General features: G+C 39.2%; 1 protein-coding gene across 2 annotated transcripts in view; it reads left to right on the top strand.

The window, feature by feature from the left end:
* ATP10B (ATPase phospholipid transporting 10B (putative)) overlaps positions 1-8282 on the top strand; it is a 51287-nt gene extending 43005 nt beyond the window's left edge. For both annotated transcript variants that reach the window (XM_065849176.2, XM_071814792.1), the window contains 5 exons: positions 106-306; positions 2075-2155; positions 2269-2373; positions 2836-3023; positions 5994-8282. In XM_065849176.2, the coding sequence (XP_065705248.1) occupies positions 106-306; positions 2075-2155; positions 2269-2373; positions 2836-3023; positions 5994-6492 (1074 nt within the window). In that variant the 3' untranslated portion in view covers positions 6493-8282. The remainder of the gene's footprint in view (positions 1-105; positions 307-2074; positions 2156-2268; positions 2374-2835; positions 3024-5993) is intronic.
* Positions 8283-12622: the final 4340 nt, after the last annotated feature.

Below are 12622 nucleotides of genomic sequence, written 5' to 3'. Positions count from 1 at the left end.
AAAGAGAAATGCAGTCACGCCAGTGTGAAGGATATGCTTCTGCACACGTGAGGAACCACAGCTAGCTTGTAACAGGGCTTTGTGATTGTATTTACTTCTCCACAGAGCTATGTCAACCTGCTCTTCTGGTACCAGTTCTTCTGTGGGTTCTCAGGCACCGCAATGATAGATTACTGGCAGATGATTTTTTTCAATCTGTTCTTCACCTCCATGCCTCCTCTTCTCTTTGGAGTCCTGGATAGAGATGTTTCTGCAGAAACACTTCTAGGTTTGCCTGAGTTGTACGAGAATGGACGAAATTCAGAGGTATGTCTTGATTGCTGAAATAACTGCTTGATAAGCCAAAGCACCACAGGATTTTTGGTTTTGTGAGGAGAGAGAGGAGAGTTTAGACTTACTTGGAACAAAATGATGCATTTATGGTTTCTAGTTTACTAATGTCCAATAAAAGAAGGTACAATTGTAGCTGTCAGAAGAACTGGTAAGGAACACGATTGAAGTGGCTTCCTGGAAGTGAAGCTGGGTCCTGGGTCACCGTTGGAAGATGGAAATAGGGAGGTTTATTCTGCCACTAAATATACAGACTAGTCCAATTTGGTATGAGCATGCTGCATTATAATAAATAGAGTGATGTGTTAATGTTGTGTTTGACACTTCTGATCTGAAGAAGAGACCATGGAGCAAATTAGTGTGTGTATGTATATCTGTACACACTATATATATATAAAATTTCTCAGTGAGGGCACTGAGGGCATGCAATGAATGAGGGTAAAGTAGTTTAGTTAGTCCCTGATTAAACTCTGTTCAGATTTGGTGCTTCAAACCATCTCTCAGCCTACTGAAGAAGAAAATCTTGTTGAAAAGATTACAGCAAAAAGTGACAAGGAAACACAAACGCTTAAATCAATAAACAGTCCAACATTTTTTTATTATTCTCAGGTTCAGAAATATATCTGTTAATACATAAAGGATTTTGTCACAGTTTGATGTCTGGGTTATTCCAGGCATGAACCGTTTCATTTATTTACTTCTTTCACTTCGAATAGTCGGTATTGGTAACCCACAGAAAATATACGTGAAATATGTTATTTTTTTACATCAGTTTGTCTGTCAGGTTTAGAGAACTATTCCGATCTCTGTATGTTTGTGAAGAACACGCATATGCAGACATACATACCTGGTTTTGCACATATATAAAGCACAGTAGTACTTATTCTCTAATTGCCTCAACATTTTTAATAGGAAATTATGAAAATGTTAATGAGCAAAATTTGATGTGGCCTTAGTTTTAAATCACAAAATCACATGGTACTTAGGAATACTTCTCTCTCCTTTTTCTCCCAGTACCTACTTTATTTATCATGGACTGTGATTTTTAGCACTGGTGATCCACATCATGTTTAATGATGCTTTAAAAAACTTAGGTAAGAGAGTGCAGAATTTGAAGATTCTCTGTAAAACTTCCCATCCCTTTTCTCAGGAGCTCTTGGATCTCACATATATGCAAAATATACGTTCTTTATCATTTTGAAGAGGTCACTGCTGTTGCTTTGACATTTTGTCTGCACTGAAAGAGTAGGAGCCCAGCCTTCTGTCACCACACTAGTGTGTGCCACTGCACAGGAGCTGTGGCTTCACAGATTCCTGGAGAAGCTTAAATATAACATGTAGTCAAATTGAAATGGCACAGAATAGAAGCTTCAGTAGAAGGAACATTAACAGAAGGGATTTTGACCAATTCTATAACTCCAGGAAGAGATTTGTTTGAAAAATAATTTGAGGCATGGGGTACTTTGAGGACAGATGGGGCATTCCTGACATTCAGCTTTTAAGACCCCTAGTTCACTGACTAATCTTCCTGAAGTCTGTGTTTAGTTAACACAGAGAAAATGTCTGTTCACACATCAGCCTTTGGTCTAAATCAGCTGCTCAGGAGGTGTTTACTCCTGAAGGTAGACCCATTATCTATAATCAATAGTCTGAATGGAAGAAAAACAGACAGCAAATTATGCCTGCAGGACAGACTAGAGATGTGTGTTCCATCATAATGACTGTTATCTATAAACTCCTGCAGATATACAAGCTGTCAACTTTTATTATTACAATGTTGGATGCCTTCTATCAGAGCCTCGTTTGCTTCTTTGTCCCCTATATGGTAAGTACCACACAGGTCATTAATGTTCTCACTCTCCTCTCCGCCTTAAAAAAATACAAAAAATTACTTTTGAACAGTCAAGGTTCATCACAGTCTACCTGTCTGTTTCCTAGACATACAAGGACTCTGACATAGATGTGTTCTCCTTTGGAACCCCCATCAATAGCATCTCTCTCCTGACCATTCTCTTGCATCAGGCTCTAGAAATGAAAACGTGGGTATGTATTTGGTATGTCCTCTTCACATGACTATTTTTCTTTTCTGAACACAGCTTGCTGTTTAGACGTGACCTTGCCTTTCAGAGCCATTTACCTGAATTCTGGGTCACAAAAAGTAAGCAACAGATGCGCTGAGATTTCACAATGTGCCAGAATTTATTATAATATTAGCCTCAGGATAGTACCTCCATGTGCACAGTAGCAGAATTTGCTTCTGCTGTGCCTTTAGACAAGAAGTACACAATTTTTACGTACTTCAATATATGAGGATGTGTTTTTTAAAGAACTCTATTCACTGTCGCTGTTTTTTAAGTTATTTTCCAGATATTTCTCCTACTGCACTTTTCAGTAGCAGGGTCTTTTGGATGCATTCTTTCCAATATGTCTTTGTATCCTCCTGTTTTACACACAGAGTCAGGGTCTAACAAGCATCACTGTCATTTTGTGCAATTCTCCTTACAGACCTTGCTCCACGTGGTAACGATGATTGGCAGTGTGGCATTTTACTTCATCTTCTCCCTGATCTACAATGCCACCTGCGTGCTCTGCAACCCTCCCACCAACCCCTACTGGATTATGGAGAGGCAGCTGTCAGACCCCATCTTCTACTTACTGTGCCTTATTACCCCGGTCATTGCACTCTTGCCAAGGTTTGAATGATGTACTGTTTTCCTCTCAGTTTTCTTTGTTCGGATTTGTAAGCATTTGAGCGAAAAAAACAGTAATGATATTAATCTGTATAGATATGTGATATGTCAGGTACATGTGTTGCACAGAGAAAAGTGATCAGTGTGGAAGTCAGATGCCTGGTTTCAAGTTTCCAGTACATGAACCATTAATTTATTCGGTTATATAACCCTAGATAAGTCACTATATATCTACTGCTTTTGTTTTCCCATCAGGGAAACCTTTCTATCTGGGCTGCTTCAGAGTTTAGCGGTACGAATCTCTTACATAAATGTTTGCTAACATAACCACAATGTTCTCGAGCTGATCGAGACTAGAAAATAAGTCTTTGAAATATTCCTATAGGCTTTGAGAGGTACAAAATGTATTCTGCTTCTTAAGTATATTACAGTGCATTACAAAAATTAAGCCAAATTTAAGACCATGTTTGTATATGAAATAATTTTCTGCATCCAGAATTTTAGTTTTACTTTGTGCAATAGATCAGGTATGTTAAAGATAGAGTTAACTGAGGCTGAATAATATTTGAAGAGGGATAAGTAGTATTATAGGTTACCGAAAAAACTTGTTTGAAAAACATAATGATTCTGTTTCAATATATGTATATGGTAACCTTACTACTTTTGGTGCTTAATCATTCTTTCAACATATATGATTTGTTTGAGTTGCACCAGTTATTTAAAATCTTTGTTTGTGCTTGGACAATGAAAGAAATGGGTTTGGTTTGCTATTTTATTGGTCTCATTCTCATCCTAGTTGTCATAAAGTAGTGCAGCACAATCGTATTGCAAGAATCAGGAAAATGTTTTTAGTATCTGATTTTGTAAGTGCTTTAAGGCTTTAGAATCCAAGTCTTACTTTTGTCTAAAAAGGAACCTTTCAAGACTAGATAATGTTTTTCTTCAAATTACTACTATCATTATTTCCCCATTTATGTTGAGACGTTCTTGTGATTTTACGTCACATTATATAACTTCAAGTCAGGATAAACAACACACAGTTCAGTAAGGTCTCATGTCTCCCAGGCAGGACATGCTTTTCCAGCCTGTTTTTCCCCTGGTGTGACTTTTGTTTTCCTGTCAGCCCTCATTCACAGCGTCGTTTTTGACCCTGAGCTTTCTACTGAGAGCCACATCAAACACGTGATCAGAGAATAGGTATCTTCATCTTGGGAATTCAGCAAGGTTAAGACTGTTGCTGTTTCAGTGGGACACTGAGTTTAAAGATCTGTATCTTGATATCTTCAAAGTTGGAGAACTGCTCTTCCTTCATGTAGGTACCCCAGATTATTTTCTGCGGAGTCGTCAGTTCACAGAACATCCAGCGCCCAGTTTCTGTTGCAACTTAGTGGTGTCAGCATGTCACAGCAGCGGGGAAACCACCCTTTGTTAAAATGTACTTCATTTTAAGTTTCAGTTGGTTCATCACACCACACTGCCTGCTCCCCATCTCCCTCAGAAACCAGTTGGAGCCTTGGGATTTTGGTTTCTTTCTAAGAGCTTTTGTTAAAATCCTTGCTCTCCTCAGTTCTTGCTGCTGCTGTCTGCGCTGCAGGCGCTCTCTGGGGCTCCAGTGCCCTGCCCGTGTGCAGGGCTTTCCTGGAGCACTCTCTGGCAGCGCTTTGCGGAGCATCCTCTGTGTATCTGCATCTCAAAACTGCCTCTGAACTTGGTTTTGGGACATGAACCGCACAGCATTAGGTGCTAAATCCCTTGAGTCTGAGAAGAAAAGGATCTGAATTACATTTTCATTTATGCAAGGGAGGGCACAGTGTCTCGGGGGATTTCAACATGTGAACCAGATATATTTCTCCAGCTGTTCAAGGCAGACTGCAGTCTGCCAGGAAGGCCTGCAGGGGCCCAAAAGGTAACTGAGTCTTGCACCCTGCAGGACTGAGGGAAGGGCAGGAGCACATGAAAGCCGTTCACGGGATGGAAGACACGGTTTTCCTTCCCTTCTCTGTCCTCCTGTCTGGTTCACCTGCAACTTGCACAGAAGATACAGAGGACAACTTGAGGACAAAGACAGAGGACAAGATCCACAGCAGCTCCATGCAGATGGACCTTGCCTCCCTGTAGCTGTGTTCTTAGCTGCCTGGCCATGACCAGCAACTGCACAGTTGCCAGACCTGAGGCGTTATGGGTTTGCCCAGGCTGAGCAGAAGCACACCAAATGTGTCTTCACCCACTCCTACTTGTGCAGAGAGGCCTGTGGAATCCATCACCTTAAAAGCCCTTTCCATACTTAGTCCAGCTTGTTAGACTTTTTAATCTTGCTATCCTTATTTATGCACAGATTTAGCAGCAGGATTTGAAGATGGCAACTTTATTAATTTAGTTTCAAAGAGTCCCCATGTTTTTTTAAAATGTGTATTTGGGCCATGTACATAAAAGTCAAATCCTATGAGAATGATGCTTTGAAAGAGAATTTGGTTTTCTGGCAAAATTGACATGACATGGAGACAGGATGTGTGCTCTCTCTCTGCACATAATATAAAGTTATATAAGGGCAGGTAGGACACAAGGGTATTTTACTGTTTCCTGAGGAAATCCACAAGCTGAGGTTTTTAAATTTCTGGTTTTATGAGATCTACCAAATTAAGATACCTTCTTTAGCCTGTTTTAGAAGTATCAATATAATTTCAATCTCCCTCTTGGTCAGCTTCTGTTTATCTTTCTTGCACTGTTCAGCAACCAAGTGGTTCTACTATCATTTATTTAGTATTTATATACATATATTTGGCTTTGTACAGGTCAAGATATGCGTATAGTTACATGTTACATTAAGATTCAGTAGTCAACTTTCATCTAACAGGTATAAGGTATCTACCAGATGCCTACAAAGTAACAGAAAATTAGCAACTGGATTTGTGTTATGTGATACAAATTATGGAAGGAACCCATTGGTGAGACTATTTCTTCCTCTTTTATCAGGTTCTTTATTTTTGCTCTACGAGGAACCTTTGGAGCATCTCTGATTCTGAAAGCACAGCAACTAGATAAACTTCCTAAAGAGGAACAGGATCTTGAAATCCAGAAATTAAGATCAGGAAAGCAAACTACTTCTGGTGCATCTGTGGCATCACCTGCACCTAATGATGACCTTGAGCAAAACATCAGCCACTTAAGTGTGTCACCATTTTTACATTCAGCAGCAGCAGCTCTGTCTCATGGGGACACAGGAAGTCATGGACTTTCTGCCTCTGAAGCGAATCCTCTCAGGAAACAAACACCTGAAGAAGGCTACTATTTCTTTAATAGGTGGGCAGAGGAGGAATCTACTGCTATGGACCCTTCGACAGGACCTTTCTCTGGCCGATACTTCCTTCTACCCAGCAGGGTGACACCTCCTGGGCAGGACAGTGGCAAACTGACTAAAGGCAATGCTAACCGTGGAAGCCATCGGCGATCTGTGAGTGCGGTGACACTCTGAAGAAAAATTCAGAAATGGGATCCACAGCCCATGTGGAGAAGGATACCATAAGGAAAATTAAAAGTCTGATTATACTTAACCATGATGCTCACTACAAAAGGAGAGAAAGGCGTGTGGAGTTACAAACCTGTGGAAGTAGTGCAATGACACCTCTAACATGTAACATCCTAAGTGCATTTGTAGTTTGGGTTTGTTATTACGTGACTTCTTGATCTTCCTGGTTTTGTCTCATTAGAGGAATGTTACATGAGCATCACACAGTTGCTGAGAAATGTACAATTCATTTCTTTCATCAAGGGATATTTTTCTTTCACAGTAATAGGGAATTATTGTGCTAGTGATGTTTCAATGTTATTATGCTGTTGAGGTAATAGAAAAAGAATCCATTCTATATTGTCAAGCCCTAGACCAACGCATCCCACTTTAGTTTTTACTATCAAAGTCTTAAAAAGACTTCGCTAACTTAAAAATTACAGTTCTGCCTCAAAAAAGGTTACCTCCTGGTACTAAAGGTATTTGCAGAACAGCAGCATCGGAAAGAGACTAGAGAATATTCAGGCTTTTAATATATGGATTTATACATATAACAATAGCAGATCTATAGTCTGTTTTCCCTGAACAATAACTTCTATATTTTTATGCAGGCAGTGTTTTGACCTCATACTGTTAAGAAGAGGACAAATGAGTTTATGAAGTAGAAAAATGCAAATACTGAACTATAAGAAGTAAGCAGGATAACTCAGAGATAAGTGGAGTCTACTTCTTCATACCTACAAAAGTAGACATATAAGACAAGTCAAATTCAAGGATTTATGGTTTAGAATTCTAAAGCTGTCCCTGCTTTTTCATCAAAAAACTCAGTTTCTTCTTTCCATTCTCCATATGATTATGTAGTGTTGCTGCATTCAATCAAGTATAAATTATGCTCCTCACAGCTGGTTACATTCAGCAGTTGATGGAGATCTCAATAATGGATATTTTGACAAGCAACATATGAAGGTCACTAATCACATTGCAGTAAAGCACATGGTGTGGAATGACCAAAATATACATAATACGTTTATCCTTTTCAGTATCTCAGTGCAACAAGATGCAGGGAAAAAAAAAAAAACAAACAACATAAAATGTCACCATCATCACTACCTATTGCAATGCAATGGAAGGCCGTTTTGGTATTTCTTATAGAAATGTTGACTAGTAAGACCATTTCTGAAGTTTTCCTTCACAACACAATGTGGGGTGAAAGCTTAACTATATTTTAAATTCAAGCCATCTGTATTTTCATGAATCCACCACTCGTCCTGATTTAAGTTTTTAGCCTTTTTAATACGTGCTATATTAACTTTGCTATTTACTACTTGTCAAAATGTGTGATCTGTTTAATAACGTACTTAGCAAACACTAATTTAACTTCTGCGCGTTATAATAATTACTGTAACTAGAGTCTTGAAGATGCTATTTTAAAGCAACTCGGGTGAAACTGAATAGCATATCTGCCCTGGGATTGCTCGTAATCAGAGCAAGAGCACACATAGAACTGTAACTCTTAAAGTGTTAATTGTCATCTGTAAAACAATTCAGATTTTTTTTTTTTTTGTATGATGTACAAAATGAAGGGAATTAGGCATAGCTGAGATTATTGTTAACGGAGTATGAGATTGCTCAAACCTTTGCTCACTGGCTGAGAATGGACCTTGGGTAACAAGACTTAAGATCAAGCCTTTACAATTCACAGCCATGTTTTTACATTAAATAACTCATTTCCTCATTCCTCTTTCCTTAAAGATGATGCCAACTTCTTAAACATTTTATTACAAAATGTAAAATGGTTTTATAGTAATAAATGTAATATGGTATTGACTTGGTGTGTTGTTGAGAGGATGAAAACAGAGACAGAGTAGTTTTCCTACTGTCATCCATGAGTGGTAAACTTGTGTTTTCAGAAGCCTCTCCTCTACCTAGTAGGCCACACTATAGGAAGGCTTATCATGAAAACTAGGTAACAAATCTAACTAAATTTTCAAGGAGACTGAGTATATATGGAAAAGGGCCAGACAGGTTATTTTTAAGCAAGTTTTCAAGACCTGTAGACATTCCTGAATTCAAAGCCAAGAACCTATTTCAGGTTTTCACACAACAACTTCCACAAAACCATTCTACCATGAGTTTTGCTCTAACAGCTCAGCTTAGGTTCAGAAATGGCATATAGTTAACAGAAGGTCCTTTTAAGAAGGTGAATGGAGGAAGGATTTATTGTGATCTCCAGCAAAATAGCCTTTAAAAGCTTTATAGTGATGGAGTCCCTCCTCTGTCAGGGGGTGAAAGGAAATGGAAGAGAATCCCTCTGTAAGCAGCTTCTAGGCTGTAAGCAAAAATAGTTACTTCAGCTAGAAGAAAGAACCCAAATTTTCGTGGCTGCCTTAAATAATTCTGGGGCTAGACCTACAATCTGTTAATTCTCTTGTGTGGTAGATGATAACAAAACGGTTCAACAGATTTGTTTACCTGGAGAATTTGGAACATAGAGGAAAAGCACCCCTGGTCCTTGAGGAAAAAGCTGAAACAAATGGCAGCAGCAGGTAAGACCTGACCTCTGCATCCCAACTGGCTCCACAGCTTTGCAGGGCCCTCCCCTGTGCCCTCCTCCTGGGTGACAGTGCTACCCCCCCTCCTCCAATGCAGATGCTGCTGTGGTTCTGGACCTATATTAGCTGCTAAACAGTGTGAACTTTTCTGTGCTCCAGGGTCAGCAGTGATCATGAACTATCTCATGTTAAAAAGATGGTGAACATGCACTTCCCTTTGATCATGGAGTAAATTAGCTCAGACCATCAATTCCTTTCGGAAGTAGGATCTATTTTTTTTTATTCCAATGAAAGCAAGCCTATAGTAAGAAAGCAGGCCCTCCAATGAATCTCTCTCCAAGAAGGGAAGTGTGTTTACTAAATGGGTTAATTAGACCTAACTGGATTTCCAAGATAGCTTATTTTTATTTCAAGACATATTTAATAATACTGTCAAGACGTATGTTCTATTAGTCTTAACAGGAATGTTTCACAACAGAACAAGTGTCTCACTTTTTAATGTATCCTCTGCTGATATTCAACATTTCATAGACTACAAAACACTAAAATTAATGTGGTTTTTGTGAAATTACTGCATACTTTTTATTTTGGTTCATGATATTATTATAATAAAGATACTGCATATGCAGCAGTTCTTTGAGCTATACAGAGCCATACTTACATGACAAACTGAGGGTGGCCTCCTATAGAGGTGAGCAGGAGCTGACTCACCAGGTCTGTTGTCTGAGTAGCAAGTGCCATCCCAAGCTGCTTGCAGGGGTCGCTGAAGAGCCATCCCTCGTGTTCTCAACAGAGGTAAGGTGTTTGTTGTTTTGGGGGGTTTTCTTGTGGTTTTTGGTTTGGTTTTGTTTTAATACAAGGTGTGGCAAATGCGTACACACTTTCTTTGTCTCTGTCTTAACCCAGCAAGTTAGAGATGTGGTCTTTGAAAGTTACAGCTGATTATCTGCTTGATATCAGCAATAGCTGTTCAGTCTAAAATCCAGCATTAATCAAGTGGGATAGAGAGGGGAATCCAGTGTGGCTTTTTATGTATCTCAGAAAAATAAAAACAGTTTTTACGCTACATAGAGATATATGTGCATCGTGCTCCAGCACAGAAACCGCTTTTCCCAAGGATGACTTGTGTGTATTTTGCCACTTTGTTGGCTGATTCTGTGATGTTTAATTCATTTGTCTGATTGCAGTTTGAGGCGGTGTGCAAGTACAGAGCTATTTGCTTTAGGGGTAAGGTGACTGCAGGCAGGATGTGGCATGATTAGGTACTTGTGAGCAGCAGTGATGAGCAAAAATATAAACGTGGAGACAAGAGGCTCTTGAAGATAATGATCACAGAGGGTGGGATTTAGAGAGCTGACCAAATAACACTGAGGTCTATAAAGTACTTTTGACATTGCCAGTGATTGGAACTTGCTGCAATTATCAGTATGTGAGACAACAGTGAATAGAACTTGCTGCCAGGCTTTTTAATATAACACCTGATTATTCTCAGCTACACAAATAAGAATGAGCCTGAATAGAGTCTGAATCAGTATTTTTCAAAAAATACCAGAGGAGTAACCCTCTGTTATCTGAAGGGTGATAGTTGTTTGTCCACCATCCCCAGTGCAGCTCCTGAAGTACAATCTCACCTCCAGGTATGCTTTGCAGGTTTCCACATTAGTGCCCAAAGAACTTGTGGTTATTGTGTTCTTCAACAGGCGAGCAGAGCTCTATAAATGATTATCACTATAACGAAAAGGTCAAATTCTGGCTCCATGGAAACTTAAGTTTTGACCTTGACTTCACAGAAAGCAAGTAATTAGCTGCTGCTTTGTTGTTGCCGTGAGTTCAAACCCACAAATCTGAGTCAAGGTCTTCATGGGATTACGGGGAAGCAGTTTAACACACCATTGCTGCCAGCTCTGGGGGATATCTCTCTGCCACAGTTTATTGCCTTCTTCATGAGGGTGGCACAACAGTCACAGATAATCTCTTCAGCTGCTTCAGATAACCCTGACAAGAAACTCAGAGCTCTCAGTTATGCTCTCAGTTGTCCAGATTTTGTTGCCCATTTTGCTTGCAGTCCCTGTAGGAGCTTGAAGCCAGACAGGGGGCAGAGCTGGGCTCTGAAGTTGAATGCATTGGTCTAATAGCTGCTGTGCTTACAGCACCATCAGCTGCTCCAGTAAGTCAGCAGATACTTTAGCCTTCCTGAGTATTTCACTTTGCATGAGACAGTGGACATCCAAAAAACCTCAACAGAAAGAATGTATTATTCCCAAACACTGGAAAAATATTTAAAATAAGTAGCCAATACATTGGAAGATGAGTCCGAACACAGCCAAGGCCTGCCTTTTTTTTTTTTTTTATGCTGGTATTCCTCCTTGTTTTACTCATATTGTTCCATTTAACCACAAACAGATCAGGTAGGGAAATCCTGTACATTTACTGGTTTTCTTCAAAACAGGACATGTGTAAATCAGTAGGATACAGGCAAGTCAATAGAACTTATTTAAAATCAACTGGATTCAACTGAAATTTTTACTAGAGCCTATCTTTTTTTGTTAAAACTTTAAAGACTTTTGCCAGGAAGATCAAACATCTATACATACTTGATCTGAATTATTCCTCTTTTGCAGTGTTTAGGCAGCTTGTGGTCAGTAATGGTCATGGTCTAAATCAAAGTTTGAAGAGGAGAGCAGGTTCTTAATTCTGTTACTATGTGCATGGGATAGTGCAGCAGGTAGACTCATATAAGTACCAAGACCGAGAGCACCCCATAGGGATAAAGGATGAACATGAATATGTCCAAGGCCTTCTGGAGACTTCCAAACAAAATCCCTAAACTACTTTCAAGCATTGTTCAGAGGTCACTCGGAGCTTGAGGTGTCTAATGTGTTTTATTAGTAAAATGAGTAAAGTATGTGCCCATGTATGTTCCCAGTTAAGTGCACAGGACTGTGAAGAGTGGCTCCACAATTGCAGTAGGCTAAAAAGATTTTGCTTTTAATCTTGTTTTGAAAGGAGGTAATGCTGTAAAGATTCAAATACAATTTCTCAAAAATTTTGAACGTATATAAATTATGGTAATCTGCTCTTAAGATCCTTTGTTCCTTTTCATAATCTTCAGTTTCACAGTAAGGAGGGAATATAGTCCAGAGGCATCAAAGAGTCAGAATTGTGCTTGCAGCTATTAGTTCTCAGATGAAAAGAACCCAAAGCTAAAATTTTTGGCCTGAAGGAATCCAACTCTCCACCACCTTTCAGTAAAGGAGTCCAAGCACACACCAAATCAATATTTTAAATCTTAATACTGATTCGGAAGGTAGCTTATTTAAAAGGCATATTCTGGTACTATGTGTGCATTTGACTTGCATTCGTTTCAAATTTAGACTGGTTTGCAGTTTCTTGAGATCACTCCACAAAATTGATGATATATGCTATATTGTAGTTTCACAGAAATATAAGACAGTGGAGCATCTAAAGAGCGAATCTGATCTCTTTGTAGTAAGGAGTTACCTCAACTATTTGTCTATCAAAGTCTTCATTAACAAAAAACAAAA

This window comes from Patagioenas fasciata, chromosome 14 (assembly GCF_037038585.1).
Source record: "Patagioenas fasciata isolate bPatFas1 chromosome 14, bPatFas1.hap1, whole genome shotgun sequence".
NCBI lineage: Eukaryota > Metazoa > Chordata > Aves > Columbiformes > Columbidae > Patagioenas > Patagioenas fasciata.
This window is presented reverse-complemented; position numbering and strand designations above follow the sequence as displayed.